The following is an 18,634-nucleotide window of genomic DNA, read 5'->3' as shown; positions in this document are numbered from 1 at the left end:
TTTATATTGGATGGAAGTGTTTTTTTTGAAAAAGTAATTAGTATTTAGGAGGAAAAAAGGTGTCTGTCAGTTTCTTTTATAATCATACCTCTCAACAATTTTAAAACTCCAAATTAAAATACTACCAGCCGTTCAAATAGACATTTACTAAAGAAGACATCTGTGCACAAGTAAACTAATACTGTCTCAACATGTTGTTTAGGCCAACAATATTCTGCTTTTTCCAATATATCACAATATATGGCTCAATTTGAAGCTATACGCACTGCATCAACCTCTGTTCAAAAGAAAGAGAAAAAAGATCTAGCACAATAAATTAATGATTTTAGTAAGAATGCATGTTTTTTTTTTTTTTTACAATTTGATGATGAGAACAATTTTTAATTTTGATTGAAGATTTTATTTTTAAATATTTTACAATATTGTGCATTGATGAAGTGAATGCTAAGTGAAAATAAAACAGCACAGAAACTAATTGACTTCCATAATCTGACGTACTGAATGTAAGAGTTTATAAAAAAAAAAAAATTAAAAAAAAAACTGTAGGGCAGGACTGGATTGATTGTTGTGAAAAGTAGGTGGTATGAAAAGTAGGTAATAATAATGTATTTGCACATTACTTCTGTGTAATATATATACATATACATACATACACACACACACACACACACACACACACACACACACACACACACACACACACACACATATATATATATATATATATATACATATATATATATATATATATATATATATATATAAAATTAATTTATAGAAGTACTAATGGTAATTTGTTTTTATTAGTATATTTAGATTTTATAAAATTAATGTATAGATTTTTTCAAGAATTACTTTTTGCTGCTGATTTATGCACTCCCTAAATGTAAATAAAAAAAGTATCATAGCTAGGATTACATTCATCACAATTATTTAATGAAAAAGCTCACAAAAAAAGCATGACAAAGCCCCCAAAAAAGACAATTAATCGGCATAATCGCCAAAGCCTTACAACATATACAATTAATCGCCAAAGCCCTAAAGCTGGCAATTAATTGGCATAACAGCAATTATTTTTGAGACAATTAATCATCAGCCAAATTTCAGAATCGTGACAGGCCTACACAGATCCATTCAGAATTACTAAACACAGCAACATGACACATGACAAATCAAAACATTATCCTGAATGTGCATGAAAACAACGTGAATGTACTGAAATGTGTCTGAGCATAAATACATGTACATCCTCCTGTATATCACCACAATCATGTTTACCTAGATTGCAATCCTCATCCATCAAAACATTACTAGTGAGACGCTGATTTGCCTTATCCAGGCAAGAAATGTAGTTCGTGTATCATCTGGCAATACACAGTACAATGTGTGAGGGATCATGCTCTTCTGTAACAATCCCAGAATAAGTCAAGTTTTTGGACATTGTTTGAATGAATTTGCTTACTGGATCATAGGACTAAAAACTTTCCTGGAAATTAGACTCTTAAAATTATCCGATCGCAAACAGAAGCGAAATCGAGTTATAGCAATTTCTGCCTACCAGGGTTACAGGTGCTTGCGCCATTGCAGAACTCCCAGCTCACAAGATTATCTACTGTAACTGCATGGCATAAACTACGTTAATGAGCTTCAGTAATTTATTTGAATTAAATTATTTTAACGAGTTAAGGATTTTGAACTCATCATGCATTGACATCCCTAATTTATTATTCATTTGAATGTGTAATAAGTGTGTTGCAGGTCTGTATTTTATTGGTTATTGTATCGCCTTTTCTCACCCTCTACGCTCCCATTTTTCCACAGCTTTTTCATGCCCATTTATTGAGTCTTTTTCGGAACTGAGGTGAACGACTAGCGAAAAAAACAAACAAAAAAAACAAAACAAATGGTGGTTCCATTACACTTTACATTACAGCATTAACTTTACAAGATATCTTGAAAACATTACCTACAACAGTAGTCTAAAACAATACATAAACAACTATTATATTTGTTATTAATAAATTATATAAAAAATAAATTTATTATTTATAATTCATAAATTAAATTGAATTAAAAATTGTTAAAAGGGGAGAAGTAATCAATCTATGTGTCACAAGATGAAGATAATGATAAAGACGAGGATACACAGGTTCTTGGAGGAACTTAAATACATGATGAGCAGCTGTGATGATGATTAGTGTCCATGGTTACTGGTCCATGGAGTCCAGATAACCGTGGCACTATGACTGTTTTTATAGTTCAATTAAGAACAAGGAGCAAAAGTGTCGAGTCAGCTAAGGTAGAGAAGTAAAAGATATGAAAGGAGAGTGTCTATCCCACATTTCTCACACCACGCTATTACTGTAAGCTATTTACAAAGCACTGCTGAAAGTTGTCAGGTTGTTTTGTCTAGCAAATAACCTCCAAGGAAAAGGTTTGACGTTGGTACGGTTTGGCACATGCATGTCATCTGAAGAGCTAAAGCATTATCTTTGTATTCATCAATTCATTTCCATTCCCCTATTGTTTTGCCTCCAGATGTCCTCCTGATAAAGCCTCTCTGAGATTTGACACATCTGGTAAACACTCCAATTCAACACTACTTGTTTGTTCACTGCAGCATCCAGAGAGATTCATTGGAAAAGAAACATTACAGATGGATATTCCGAGTTGTTTCAAACCTATTTGATTCTGACAGCTTTTGACATGTCGGACTCAAAAGCTCTATCAGGCTACCAGGTGGAAATACGAAGCGGTAAGATGACTGTGGAAGGTGCAGCACGATGTAGGGGAGTCAATAATGAGACACGCTTCTTCACACACATGGAGAGCTCTGCGAGGGTAGAGCAGCCACATTAAAGTGCTTTCAAGAAAAAAAAAAAAAAACTGGCATCCACCTATCCAACAATCTCACCATGCCGAGTGGTTGACAGTGACAGGACGTATTTCTTGCCTGGCAAACAGCATTATTTTCATTTTCTGCAGCATTGTCAACTTTTATCCAGGTGTGCTGTCAAGTATTTCTAAGCTGGGCAGTCAGCCTCTCTGCACGTGTCCATCCATGTCTGCGTACCTGCACCGCCGGACAGAGAACAAAGGAGGGAGGGGACATAGGGGGCTGCCACATCTTCCCGATATTCTAGCAGGCAATAAAGGGAAGCAGCATAAAGGAACGTTTCATAAAAGCCATCACTCATACAGGGACAGCTGGGGCAGACAGGCCTGCTTCCTACCCCTGATATGCCCTCTGACAGACTGTCTACTCTCCCAGCCTGCCTGTTGTGTAGCGGATTGGACATGCTGCCCTAAAGAGTCAGTCTCACCTCCATTGCAAAACAAATACAAGAAGAATAGCCCTATTCACTAGACATTAAGCGGACATCACATCATAAGTGGGCTGCCATAGTCAGACACCATGGAGGTCTAATGCAAAACAATGAAATGGTGAAAAGTCTTGGCTTGGAAACAACAGGGCAGAGTGAAAAATAAGAGATGTATATACATATAAATTATGCAGCATACCCACAAATATCAACTCTCTGGGGTCGATGAACGCACCAGCGCGTTTTTCGTGGATTTTTTTTTTCCACGTAGCAGCCACATCTACTTAAAGCAAAGCAAATTTGTATCCCGCCAAAGCACCTTACTGTATGCTAGTTCAAACTTTTGCCTGCCTTCCTTAATAATTACATGACATAATACTTCATATATAAGCACTTATACTAATGTATATGATGGACATTAGAATGATTAGACCCGTGAAATACCATGTTTGTGAATATCTGTTCCAACAAAGATATTTATATTGTGCTAAACAATAATGTTAGAGTAGCGGCAGTGTGATCAGAGCGGCTAGAACGGTCAGTAAATGGTCTGGGCAAGCACTGTGAGTTTGAGTCACTTATGATGTGCATTTGAAAAGCAAAATGTGCCAAACAACTACTTTTTATTCAGCTACAATGATTTCTCATTGCTGGATGCCTTTATCCATTGTTATCTTACTATACATAACATGTTATAGTGATCAATAACGCCCACTATTGAAAGCAGAAAATCAGTATTTTAGAATGATTTCTAAAGGATTATGTGACACTGATAACAGGAGTAATGGTTGCTGCAGGTTGCAATCAGCTTTGGCATCAAAGGAATAAATTACAGCTATAAATCTTATAATGTGCTGTGGTTGGATATCCCCATCAGGACAATGATCCAAAACAAACATCAAAATCAACAAAAAATAACATAAAATGGGTCACTGAGAACAAAAGTAAGTTTCTGCCATGACCATTCCAGTCCCCTGACCTAAATCATGTTTATGAAGTGTCTGAGCTCTCATCTCTTGTTCTCCAACCTCATCAAGCATTATAGGAGAAGACAAAATGTGTTTGCAACATGTATTCAATAAAAGGGTGCCATTAATTGTGGCCAATGTGTATTATAGAAAAACATTTCATAACAAGATTTTCCTCCATTTTCAATCAATGAAAGGTGAATTTTTAATAAAAGGTCGAAAGGATTACAAATGCAGATTTATTTTGGCTCCTTTGTCCATATTTACAAAGGGTATCGATAATTCAGACAAGATTTATAGATAGATTGATCAAAATAAATGATATATTTTCACAAACCATTTTCCTAAATCCAACTTTCTTAAACTACTGGCACTCTTGTGATCTTCTGAGGTCCTCCAGAAGAAATGGATCTGCACAGATTCTGTAAATGGTAAAATTCTCTCTCTGGATTTTTATTTATTTATTTTGCTTCAAATGTTCACTTTGCTTCTAATCTGAAGTGCCAGAATCAGTATGTGTGGTATATGTGAGAGCGCTGCCCTCAGCATCTTAATCCAGACATGTTTGGCATGCATGTATGTTTGGTGCAGATAAGGCCAGCATTTTTTGGAGAGCTGAGCCACAGCAGAAATGTAGGGCACATCTACATGGATTGATCTGCAGGGGGAATATATTCGATAGGTGTAACAGAAAAAAAAGGAAGAATCATAGTAAAAGGGGAACAGAGAGTTGTACAAAAATTACAAAATTGAGAAAAGGAGAAAATTGTGAAACAGAGAGTTGTACAAGACTGCAAACTTTGTGTACTAATGATGAATACTACTTTTAGAGAATTTATTAGTATAGACTAATCTACATTAATCAATTTTGGAAAAAAAGTTCATTGTTAGTTCATGATACCCAATACATTTACTAAATATTAACAAATTAAATATTACTTAATACCAGTTGTTTTTTTCATTACATTAGCATTAGTTTATGAGAATCTTTATGAGTGAGTTAAATCATCCAATCAACCGAATTGTTCAAAATCACTATTCTTGCATTAACTATGGCCGCGTCCACATTCTTCCTAACTACAGTATATAAAAGGCGAAAAATAGTCTGTGACAAAGTCTGAATTCACAGTACTCATAAAAGAGTAGTCAAAAAGTACACATATGCACACTACTTCTGGTAAGATTAAGAACTGTGCTTTGCTATCGTTTACACTTTCGTGTTTGTGTGCTTTACACTTTACTATTCCATTTACCATTCCATGAAACGATGCAACTGACACTGGTACTGTAGGTCACATGATAAAGGTAATATGGCAAATGTAGTATGTCCGGATTCATACTAAACTCTTTCATACTCATTCATATACAACATACTGTTTTAATGCTCAAAAATAGAGTACTTATTTAAAATAAATGCCTACTCAAGAGAGTATTAAGTAATAAATATGGATAATAGATACATTCCCCATTACATCAATATCCAACAAGTTCAAATTTCCCACCTTAAACATTTATTTATTTCTTCACCCCTTTGCCCAGACTCTAATCGACTTTGCCCATGGCTATGCCATATACTAAATTGATTTATTAGCACATGTGTCATTTTTCCCTCTGGATTGTCAGACTGCCTTGGCATAGTAACAATAAAGGCTTGAGGCAGAAAGTTGGTGGACCCAACTTTGGAGGGCTGCTGAGTGTGGGTTTAACAAGGCATATTGCTCAATAACAGGCACTCCATGTTTTTCCAGCTTTATTAGCAAAGGTCAGGGGTGCAAAAATGCCAACATGAAGAAGAACCCATTCTCGATTTTAAGCAGGAAATTGTGAGGCAATATCTATTCCGTGGATGGGTTGATGCGGCCATCTCAGTTCATCCACAATATAAGCTTTATGTCTATAAACAGTAGCTGCCTTTATTGACACAAACACAATTTAACAGCACCTTTCAGCGAGATGACAGGATAAATCAAGGCCACTTTTATATATGTCAGTCAGGTAATGAGAGCTATCAGCTGAACGAGAGGTGAGTATTCCTCTCACTGAGACTCACTCATCCCACATCAGTCAGGGAACAGAGAGCGCCCAAAGCAACATTCAACCTGACCCCATTTAAGGCTTAACTAACAGCAGATATATTTTCGGTGTGTTCCCCCTCACAGAGACATGCGGCTGAACTCCTGATCCCTGCTTGTTCTTTCTATCCCTAGGGAAATTATCAATCTTTAATTATCCAGACCCAGCACCAAGCAACGGGGTGGGGAACCATGGTGGTAGAGATGATATTCCCAAAACAGACCATTTAGCACTGACGGGCAGATAAAATATTGGGAATATAGAGATACACTCGGATACCTACATTCACAAGTTGTACTAGGGTGTCCTTGAACTAAAGCAAAATTCAGGTTTTTTTTTTTTTAAGTATCTATTTTCTATAGATGGATTTGAGGATGTGCAGTTCAACTTGACCTTGTGAAAGTGAAGGTTCAGATGAACTTGGATGTAGGATTACCTGTGCTGCATTTGTTTAAATCTAAAAAAGGGTTTAAATGGCTCAAGTTGAGTTTTTGTCATGATTCAGCATTAAAAAACCAAAAAAACAAAAAAAAAAACATGGGTTTTACTCTATGGACATGCAATTTTAATTTCATTCTACAACATAAAGCTGACAAAACTGTTCCAATCCTATTTTCTCTCTTTCACACTAGCTTTCCAGCCTACTCTATACTATGTGAATATATATATATATATATATATATATATATATATATATACTAAATGTACTATACTACATGAAACAATAAATTGCATAATTAATAAGTTATTATAATAATACTAATAGTAATCATTACTATTATAAATTATTAAATTAAGTTAAATTTGTGGTGGTCACAATTGGCTACACATACTTTTTTGAACTGAGTGAATGCCCTGATTGTTCTGAGTTGAAGCAGCGTGTCGTGTCAACAGTAACTGGTATAAAGAATTTTTTTTCTGGTATTTTTTTTTTCAGCCCCATTGACAAGCTACAGCACAGACGATCAAACTAAAGAGATAACAGCTTCATAAGTGTAGGCAGGCTTTAGCAAGTCCTTTTATAGCATTACTCTTGCATACTGAATTTCCCGTTGACATACAGTTTGCACTTCACAAAACAAGGTCTTGACCATAATCATTAAAGAGCATGCTTTATGACCACTGTGCTCCAGTTCACTCTAAGATGAAGAACAACCGATACAGAACGGCAGCTGATTCATGTGGCAGCTCAACACTAGGACACTCTTCTAATTTTCCCTCTCCTCCTTTTGTCCTTCTTCTGTTTCCATGCATTACAAACACACAGAGTTACTAAACCAGACACAGCCATTTATGTATGTATATATATATATATATATATATATATATATATATATATATATATATAAAGGGGCATCATCTGAACAATTACACTGCTGAATTTTCCATGTGCAGGGCATGATATATTTTATACGTTATGAGGCGAGGGATACATACTGTATAAAGAGGGAGCCATGCACTTTTATATAATGCACCTACACCATTTTTTTTCTTTGCTTGAGCTAGGGTGTTTCTTTATATATTTTTTTTGTTTTAAGGGGTTTTAGAAGTTGGAAAGACCCCTCCCTCCCAAACATAGATTTGGCAGAGGAACCAACTCAGAGCCCAGCTGAAATAGAGCCATAGCCACAACTGCGAGTGTGATATTGCTTTATACAACAATGGCACGATTGTGTAAGTAAATAAGAAACAACAAGTGTCTTTTTTGGGTGGAACTAGTTCCTTCGGCTACAGGTTAAAATCTGTGTCAATCTAAAGTTGACAGTTTAACAAATGAGCCCAAGCCTCTGTTACTAATTCTAAAATGTCAAAAAGAGAGAAATCGACTAAGCAAGTACATCTGATATAGCATTTATTCTTCAATTCAATCTCATATTCATGATAAAAAAATAAAAAGTAAAAAATAAAAAAAAACATTTGAATGTCAGCTGAGGAAAGCGATATCTTTGTCTTAGTATCTTTTTTGACAGTTAAGGGGATTTCCCATGATGGCCTAGACAATGCATTTGTCGGTTGTGTCTTATACGCTGTTGTTATCAACCTTGTTTTAGTCCCTTTCAATATAAAAGTTTTTGCTACTGACTCACAGATAAAGACAGTCTTTGATGTCATCTAAATGCGTAATAATGTAACTTACACTGAAGTCGAAATCACAACCACTAACAGACATTTTCTCACAAGTAAAATGAGGCATATTACTGACAAAAAAAATATTATGTACAGACCAATAATATGAGCAACAATAGCCATTATAAAAGTATAAGATGTTTGAACTAAATGAACAAGCAATTAATCCAGTCAAAAGTACAAAAGCAGTGCTCTAGTTAGTACAGGATTTACATTATACTGTATATAAAAATATAAACTTATGAAACTTAACTTTGCCCTCAGCTAAATCAATTTGCTCAGGAACAAGTAATAGATTAACAAGACCAAAGATTGCACATTTGATATACCCAAACCAATAATATCTCATCTTTAACCACTATCTACATTAGAGCGAGCAGGAAATTCCTGAAGGACAGGGCGAGATAAAGCTGTTCTCAACGGGCACATGAGCGCTCAATTGCTGCAGCTCACATCTCCAAAAATCTCTAAACACATTTTCAAATAGGCGCTGTTTATAAGGACCTCACATAGCCTATAAAAAGACAAAAAAAAAAAAAAACAAAGAAAAAAAACCTCTTAAAACTACATTTTAATGACACAACAGTGGTATTTCTAAAATAATAGTGTTTGCGCTCCTTCGCCATTGACGTTTGCTGTGAAAAATCCTGCCAGTTTAGATCCGGCAAAAACAAGAGAAGTGATACAAATGATGAAATAAGTAGAATACTGCATGGCTGGAAAAGTTTATCAGCCAATCAGATTCGAGAACCAAAACTACCTGTTGTATAAAGATATTTAGTCCTCATCCTTAATGCTAAATATAAGCAATAATATAGAAGGGTGTGTGTGTGACAATGAGCAAGCTGTCCTGAGACACTACAATACAAATAATTCATTAATATGGCCAGTTTTCTTGTACGAAATGAAATATTTGAAGTTAAATGTACAGTGTAAGACATGTAAAAAAGACAAGAGGCTAACAATGCCACAATCAATACTTTAGCCTGTCACGGTATTTCACACTGCAGTGCACACAGATGCGATCTGTTCCAGGAGTGGTGCGTATACAGCAGTTCAGGGGTCGCTTATGAGTCTATTTTTGCTGTGCTGTACGTGCTGTTAATTAACAGTAGTAACAGTGTAACAGTGTAACAGAAAAGTAACAGTGCATGGTTCAAGGCAAAAAACAAAACAAAACAAAAAACACAGATTGACATGCAAAGTATGTGATGAGTATGTTTTAATTATTCTGACTTCTTTAATTTCTTCCATGTAAAGCACTTTGAATTGCCACTGTGTATGAAATGTGCTATATAAATAAACTTGCCTTGCCTTGCCTATGTGTGAAACGTGCGTAACACGTCATGTCTCTGGCATAAACTACAATTTTTAAAATTGCATGCATATACATTAGTTATTCTCAATATACTTTACAGAGCAATCCCAGCAAAGTTTAAATACCAAGATTAGGGTGTGTCTGGGTGGGGGGAGTGGCATCCCATGTCGGTCAGCCATCACGATGGACGATGATCTCGTCCATTGGCACAACCCTAATGTTTATATTTCATCCTTTGACTGTAAATCCATGGATTTTTAACCATCAGCAGGTTTGTGATGTAATATAGCAGGAAGTGCTATTAGCATCCATCCACTGAATTTGTGTGAGCAGGGAGGTGTAACAGAGCAGCCCAGGAGGGATAAAGTTCATGAATAAGTAAAGGGGAAAATACAATGCCACTCTGATTTCATGGTTGCTCCCCATGTCCCATTTCTTCCTTGAGACTCAGCACATTTCTGCCCATTCTCCCAGGATGATCAAAACACATTCTAATTAGCACCGCCCTTGATGGAGGTGGATGGTAATGGATGAGACAGGAAAGTCGAGAGCTCCTCTGCCCAGAGGGAAGCTCGGTCTGGTGAGGTAGGCCATGACCGCTTCTGACCTTTACCTGGGCAACATATTTTTTACAGGCTGACTAGCACAGATGTATTAAGGGATGCAATCATGTGTGTCAGGAAGCAGCGGCTAGTCAACATGGGATATCTAGCACATATCCACACTGATTTTTTTTTTAAGCGAAAACCTGGATTATGTTGCTGAGGTGCATAAAATATTGGATACATTATAAACAAAAGCCCTTATGTGGATCTGCACTGTCAGGAGAGATGAAGAATTGCCGTCATGATTATCTTGAAGGGAAATGTCAGGTCAAATCAAAATTGATATCAAAATTGCCTTCTACAACACCCCTAGAGCAATGGATAGATTACATACAGTGAGAACTGAACCAGACTGGAGGGGGAGAAAATAAATACATGCAGATGGAGATATTGAATGCATGTAAGACAAACATCCTTGTGAATCAAATTAAATCAAATGCCAAATTGTGACTGAGCTACGAGATGATCAGCAAATAGTTGCTGTTTCAGTTTAAATTTGTCAAGACAGTATTCGGAATTGGCATTATTATTAGGAATTGGCATTAGTATTACAATGATACAATACAGGGTGGTTAGCTTTAAGGTAAAGTATTCAGTAATGTGATTAAAGCTGAGGTCAGATCAGAAGGGCTCAAAAATAAGGGTGGCCTGGTGGCCCATAGCCAGTTGACAGAATTGCCACGTGCCCTATTTGGCCAGTACAATTGCTCTAGTATGCATCATGCATTAGGTAAACAGTAAATATTTTCTATGATATACTGAACATTGGCGCTGCCAATTGCGTGATTTAAACTTGTCAACAAGGTAATGTCACCAAGCTGGCAAACATAATTAGGTTTTGTTGAAATTGCAATAATGGCTTGTGACAGTTATCCTCAGAATGCGGAAGGTAGAATGCTTTGACAATTACAACACAATCAGTTATGTTTTGTATTCTCATCAGTTTCCAGCTGTCATAATCACTGTATAACTTACAGCTACAAAATAATTGTAATTATTTGTTTAAAAAACGCATTTTAAAATTCATACATATACTGTACATTTATATTAGCTTGGATGTCAGATGATTGAGATGTGTAGATTCCGCTATAGCGTCTGTTGTAAAAGAAATGGACAGCGCATTCATTTTAAAAGACGAACAGAGTACAGCAATCAAGGCATTTGTCGATCGGAGAGATGTGTTTGCTGTCCTTCCAACGGGATTCGGCAAAACTTTATTTAATCAGCTGGCTCCGATGGTCACTAAGATGATGGGACGCAATGAAAACCCTGTGGTCGTTGTGGTTTCTCCTTTGGTAGGAAGCAACACTCATTATTTTATACTTCTTCCAGTGTGCATGTAGTTGAGTTATGTTGACAACTATGCGTAACTAATAAAAAAAAAAAAAGAATTTTAATAGAAAAAGAAGAAAAAAAACACTTACTGCATTGCTCTGATTGGTTGTACATCTATCCAATTGAGTGCAGAGTTTTGTTTTTTTCCTGGTTCGGTTAAGACACACCTCATAATCAAATGGAGCTCTCTATGGAGCAGTATCAGACTCACATTCTGACTAGAATATGAGTATGACAAAGTAATTTATATATTTATATATACATAAAATATAAACTATTGGAGCACGGCTGATGTTATCTGGAAGCTGGTTGCAAAAATCGGTATCGGCTGATAAAAGTAATTATCAGCCACCGGTTAAAGAACCATTGATCAGGGCTTATTATATCCTGTCAATCAAAAGTGGCTGGAATAAACGTGTCAGACTGAAACACATACCATGTGTGAAGAAAATCTCTCTTGTGTTAAATTCAGGGCTGTCAAAGTTGAACAGTTAAATAAAAATGCAAAGTTCTAGCAGTTTCTATTTGATCCTTTGAGTCATTTGTAGTTCAAGGTAGGGTTGCCATATCTGTGTTTTTCACCTCTTATCCAATAATCACAGAGAGTGTTGTGCTTTATTACTTCAGATAAGAAACAGTCTAAGCTTTCAAATTCTGTTTTGATGCTCTTAAATGTAACATGTTGGATCATTGTAGCATATCTTGGAGCGTTTTTTTTTTTACCCCCTCTTTTTATTCGATTTAATACGATTTAAATAAATCTTAATCTATGCCTTCCTATGCCCTTGTGTTCATTTTATGATTCTTTTAAAATCATTTTTAAGTAAAGAACTTTGAATTACCATTGTGCATAATGTTATTATTTAAAAATAACCGTGCTTTGCCTGACCTTGCCTATTTACTGTTAATTATGTATGTTTGAATAAATTTGTGTTTATGAAAATTGCCTTATGTGTAATTGGCTATATATTGACAGATAAATTTAGTATCGGTGCCTCTGTAGAATTGTATGGCGTTGCTAATGGAAAAATTAACATGGCAAATAAAAATCTGTTAACAGAAAGAAAGAAACAAAGAAAGAAAGAAAGAAAGAAAGAAAGAAAGAAAGAAAGAAAGAAAGAAAGAAAGAAAGAAAGAAAGAAAGAAAGAAAGAAAGAAAGAAAGAAAGAAAAACTTCCTGTTGAGCACTGATCCCACATAAGAATTTGACTTCCTTTATCACAGACTCTCTCTTTCTTCTCCACTGGAGAATTAAAGGTTTGGGACTGAGGGAGAGGTATTCTGCAGTCACCAATCAAGATAGAACTGAAAGGAGGGACAATAACTTTCTCAAGCAAATCAGGCAGAACTGATTGCTCTTTTCAATCAAGTATATTAAGAGTAGCAGTTCCAACATTTGTAGATGGATATGTGATTACTAAATGTGTGCGCGCACTGCGCTTCCTTTAGGAACAAATCTTGATGCAACAAGAAGAAATCACCTGATTTGGTCTTCACTCATGTGCATCGGGGGAAGTACACTACCTGGGAGCAGAGAACCTGCAAGAGCTTGGTACATGTGAAGGGAAGCTTAGCAGAAGACTTTGAGAAGATCCCGGTCTATGATCAGAGTGTCTGGGCTTTGCACAAAAGCTCAAACAGCGGAGTTCAGCAGGGTGTAGAGCCGTGCTCCTGTGGGCACAGGCAGACTGGGACAGCATAGGGTTTGCAGTGCACCAGTGCTCTTGTGTTCTAGTGTGTAACTCTGCCTGCCTAAAATCCACTTTGATGGGGAGAAAGGGATATGGTGGAGGAAGTAGTATTCTTAAGAGACAACAAATATACTGTTTTTTGTGAGAAATACGAAGTAAGAGACAAAAAAAGAGAGAGACAGAAAGCCCAAAGGTTAACTGAGCAGTAGAGAGGAGGGTGGAGAAGAAAAGCAAGAACTTAAGAATAGAGAGGTAGCAGGAATTACACAGAATGAGAGGTGGTGTCTAAATTTGGCTCAGGGTTAAGGTGAGCTGTGCTACTATGTTAAAAGAAGAAACGGATTCATGTTCTCTCACCACTTTGACATGAACAGAAAGGTCTCAAAAAAGATCAGTAGCCAAAGCTGAATTACTTATTCATGACTGCTTCAACACTTAACCAGGAGGGACATCTGTATGCGTTACATGTAAGATAGCAATCAAATGCTTAATAAATAGCCTTCAGAAAGAAAAAAAAAAAAAGCAATTTAGCATAATTGACTCTGATGTACAGTAATGGTCAGAATTTATTATGTACACTATAAAAAATATAGCGTTATATTTATAGTGAAGTTAATTAGAATATAATAAATACAATTCATTAACACATTAAATATTAACACATATAAGCAGGGTGACATTTCTCATCACTCCATTGAACTAACTCAGAGCCAGGAAATGATTAACTGCTATGAAGACTATAGACAAAGAGCTGATTCTCTTTGAAATGTCTGTCTACAAATCATTAGGTTTGTGCATTCTTTCAGCCATCTACCTTGACATAGATACCGCTGGTCTATTCAAGCACTGGCCGCATCCTTCACAACAAAGCACTGAATTCGTTTTATTAGATTAGATAAGCAATTAGGTAACTAACAAAGTAAATAAAGCTCAAGGGCTTCAACCAAACAGTTCCAAATGGAATTAAAGACAAATTAGCTTATTGACAGGAGAAATTACGCCACTGCCGGGATACGCATGCCTGTATTTCTCCCTTGACGGAGACGCCAATAATACAGAAGATTATAGCATTCAACTGAAAGTCTTCATTTCCAAATCTGTTAGAAATGAATGAGAGTTAAGAAACCAGATATTTAAATTCACTGAAATCTCTCTCAGCACAGTGGGAAGCACTAAAGCTCTTAATCACTGCAAGCCATAATAAGAATCCATTCCACAATGTCAGAACGGCTGTGTGAGACTACGCCACCATCCCTGCTAAGCTACCTCCCCATTTGGACTCTTAACCTTTCCTGTCGGCCATACTGTGGAGCATATGGGCCCCTTACGCTTCATTATAGTTCCTTCATCAACCCTCAGAACTGCTCTACACCGTTCTAATGAAACTTGTCTCTTCATAGTAATGGAAAAAGCTGGATTTACACATAGCAAAAGGATTAAGAAAGGCTCTTTGGCCATTAACTAGTTTTATTTCCTCCTCTGCAAAAGCTCTAATTATAGTCCATGGGGCCAATTGCGTCCAGTCTCCTGGGCTGATCTCTGTAACATTAGTTCATCTAATTCAAGCCATAAAAAGCCTCAAAGCTTAAAAGAAGACCACAGCAGAAAACCAATAAAGGATTTGACGAACACCATAAAGCAGCGTGATTTAGATAGATGGAGTGAGGTATATATTGTATATGAGGGTAAATATCTCAAGGTCACACCGACAGAGCCCCATATTTTTCCAAAGGACACGGCTGATATCTGCCGATCAGGGGTGATAATGTCTTCACAACTCAAAGCTGGTTGTTCAATTAACCAGGCTTAACACATTTAAAGGCAGGTCTGTTGGATTGAACAAGATAACAGCTTATGGGAGGGAAGAAATAAAAGGATAGACTTCTGGATCAAAATAAAGCGCATCTTTATCTAGCCTGAAACAATCATGCAGCTAAACCGAATTACATGGCATTATTGCAGAGTCTTCCAAACTGACACTAATAGCGCATCACAAACATGCCAGAAAATTGAGCCATTTTACAAAAAGATTAAGTTATGCTTTACCAGAAAATGGACTGAATAGGTAAAATGGATTAGAAAATCTAACAATTTTCGAACAACATTAACTCTCCATATTCGACTTAAGTACAGCAGTTGTAGTGGCTATTATGAACTTTGGTAATTTTGCTGTTAAAGAACACTGGATCACCAAGAATAATGGTATGCATTTTTCTCATATGATTGATTTTCATTATGTCAAGCACTGCAACTGTATCAGTGTCATTTTCAGACCAGTCTTGTAATATACTACAAAAAAACTGCAAAGACCATAAATGCAAATGTATTCAGACAAAGCATAATTACTATTATAAACAATTATTTTGTGCTCCACTTGAGAATTTATACTGCCACATGAATGACGCAATTGACATTTAAAATAATAATAATAATAATAATAATAATAATAACTATTTACCCTTGCTGGCACTTTCAACATGCTCAAGCTCATCAGGGAACTTCAGGATCTCTGGATACTTTTCTTCACATTTCTCAGCCAGGAAATGCAGAAGAGTTGTATTCTGCTCTGTTGACTTTGTATCACGAAGCTGCAGAGAAAAGATTTATGAGTTATGAAATTGCATTGAGTTGCACAGTTAAAATTAATTTTGTCACATGAAGATGAACCATTTTGAATAAACCACTTTGAATAAACAGAAAGAAAGAAAGAAAGAAAGAAAGAAAGAAAGAAAGAAAGAAAGAAAGAAAGAAAGAAAGAAAGAAAGAAAGAAAGAAAGAAAGAAAGAAAGAAAGAAAGAAAGAAAGAAAGAAAGAAAGAAAGAAAGAAAGAAGGCTGTAGCCGAGTGCAGAGAGACATATTTTCCCCTGTTTGCTTATTTAACACGTTTAATTTGAAAAGGGGCTTTCTCCCCCAAACCACAACCATTCTTTGTACATGATTAAGTTGGCATGAAGAAAATGAAATATTTAGATCAATACACACTGCTAACACTCTTGATGTGGGCTGCTGTAGGGTACGCAATAAAACTTCTTTATCAATCCATATCAATGATCAGATAAACAAGACCAGAGTTACCAAACCTACATTGACCAAGTTAGTTAAATAAAATTAAACTGCACTATAGAAAATTGTGATTAGAATCACATCTTAAAATGAAAAAAATAATCCAAAGCTAAAACACTCCTAACCCAGCAGAAACCGAGTCCCATGAAAGAAGCACATGATGTTTTTTTTGTTTTTTGTTTTTTTTTTTATACAGAAAGAACCAAGTTCCCTTGGTGACAAATCTATTGCTTGAGAACTAGAAATGATAAACCAAACATGTAGCCATGTTGCTCTTTCTCTCCCTCTCCCCTCCATTTGGAGGGCCATGGCTGCAGGCTCACATTAAGCAGTGCATTGGGGCTGGGTGACCTCTTCACCCTCTCAGACTCAAACAGATTGTTTGCTGTCAAGCCTAGACTCCTAGAAGGCTGCTTTCACACAGAAGATGGCTGCTGAGTCCCGCAGCAGAGCCGGGGAAGGCAGAATGAATCCTCAAGCTGGACTGCACAGCAGATGTGATATTAACCTTTACACAAACTGATGGCAAACTTACGACAGCTGGCACACTTCCCCGCTACACATAATGTCTCCCATAGATTTTCTCTTCCAAAAAGTCTCTGCGGATACAGGGGCTGAGGAATTGGTTTTCTGCTGGAAAAATGTGGCAGGTGCAATGAGGTAAATTAATAAATGGATGCAGTCTTTTGCATCTTTTCTCTTCATACATTGTAATTGGCGTGTTTGTCTTAAACAAGTGAGACAGGAGCATCAGAGCAAATGTAATAAAAAAAGTAAGAAGAAAACAAATATCAGCCATTACGACAACACAGATTGCATGTGTTATTATTTGCAAAGTGATGTGGTGGAAAACAGGAATGGCATTCTTCTTTGAAACAGATGACTTTTCATAATGTAAAGTTTGCCCATCAGTCTGTGCAAACCATTAAAGGGATAGTTCACTTTGAACTTAATGTTTGATATGTTACCTCAAGGGCATCCAAGATTTAGGTGTCTTTGTTTCCACAGTGTTTTCAATTTTTATATTTTTCGGTCAAACCGAAAATAGGGGGTCCACCCTGGGTTCATCTCAAAGAGCATGCACAGAGAGGTCCAAATTAATGCGCATGCGCCAGAAGTGATCGCTTGAGCGTGTACGTCACTCATTGTTTTCACAGAGATCTCATAAGTTTTACCTTTCGCTGTGAAGATCTAAACATATTTAGATATACAGGAAATCACAATGGAAGACGATTTCGATATCTAAATATGTTTAGTGAAAGGTAAAACTTCTGAAATCTCTGTGTAAACAATAAGTGACGTACACACACAATCGATCACTTCCGGCGCATGCGCAGACTGAAGCGCCCATGCCTTTAGATCAGTTGTACATGGCTGTAGTTACACGAGGTAAAAACAATATAAATACTGTTCGTTTTTTCACATAAACCGCTCGTTTCGTGTCTTAGGCCATCAATGTGTACTTAACAATTACGAGTCATTAAATCATGTTTAATTTGGACTTCTCTGTGCATGCTCTTTGAGGTGAACCCAGGGTGGACCCCTTATACCTGCATTATATGACTGATAGACAACAACGGTTTGACCGAAAAATATACAAATTGATAATACCGTGGAAACAAAGACATTTATAAATTGGATGCCCTTGAGGTAAGCTAAAACATATCAAAAATTAATTTCAAAGTGAACTATCCCTTTAATGTGAAAACTGCAAAATGACTTAATTTTTACAAACTATTAATGCACGTTTAATACAAATAGTTATCCGCTTCTTAAATAAACTGTTAAAAATAAAATAAAATAATAATAAAATAAATAAATAAAATATAACAAAGTTGTGGTAATTTCCCAAATTAAAATACAATAAAATAAAAGGTAGTTTCTGTGAACTATTAGGTGTGTGTGTGTGTGGTGGGTGGGGTATGGACTTTAGAAAATGTGTATAGAGTATGAAATGCTTATAGACCACTATCAGAAATTGTGTCTATCGAAAAGTAAATCTGCCCATCCAAAGGTAACAATTCTCTTACTCTCGTCGTTCATCTAAGAGCTTACCAGATGCCTGTTTTGTAAAGGCGAGGGTGGAAAACGATCGTGTACATCTAAACTATTTTTGGCACAATAACATTT

The 18,634-nt window shown here is 36.3% G+C and overlaps 1 protein-coding gene across 6 annotated transcripts in view; it reads right to left on the bottom strand.

The window, feature by feature from the left end:
- Window positions 1–18,634, bottom strand: part of diaph2 (diaphanous related formin 2) — a 453,020-nt gene that overhangs the window by 147,489 nt on the left and 286,897 nt on the right. For all 6 annotated transcript variants that reach the window (XM_039655194.2, XM_039655195.2, XM_089134932.1 and 3 more), the window contains one exon: window positions 15,899–16,028. In XM_039655194.2, coding sequence (XP_039511128.2) covers window positions 15,899–16,028 — 130 coding nt within the window. The remainder of the gene's footprint in view (window positions 1–15,898; window positions 16,029–18,634) is intronic.

This window comes from Pimephales promelas, chromosome 9 (genome assembly GCF_988280905.1).
Source record: "Pimephales promelas chromosome 9, fPimPro1.hap1.1, whole genome shotgun sequence".
Taxonomy (NCBI): Eukaryota; Metazoa; Chordata; class Actinopteri; order Cypriniformes; family Leuciscidae; genus Pimephales; species Pimephales promelas.
The sequence above is the reverse complement of the archived record's forward strand: the minus strand, read 5'-3'. Positions and strand labels throughout refer to the sequence as shown.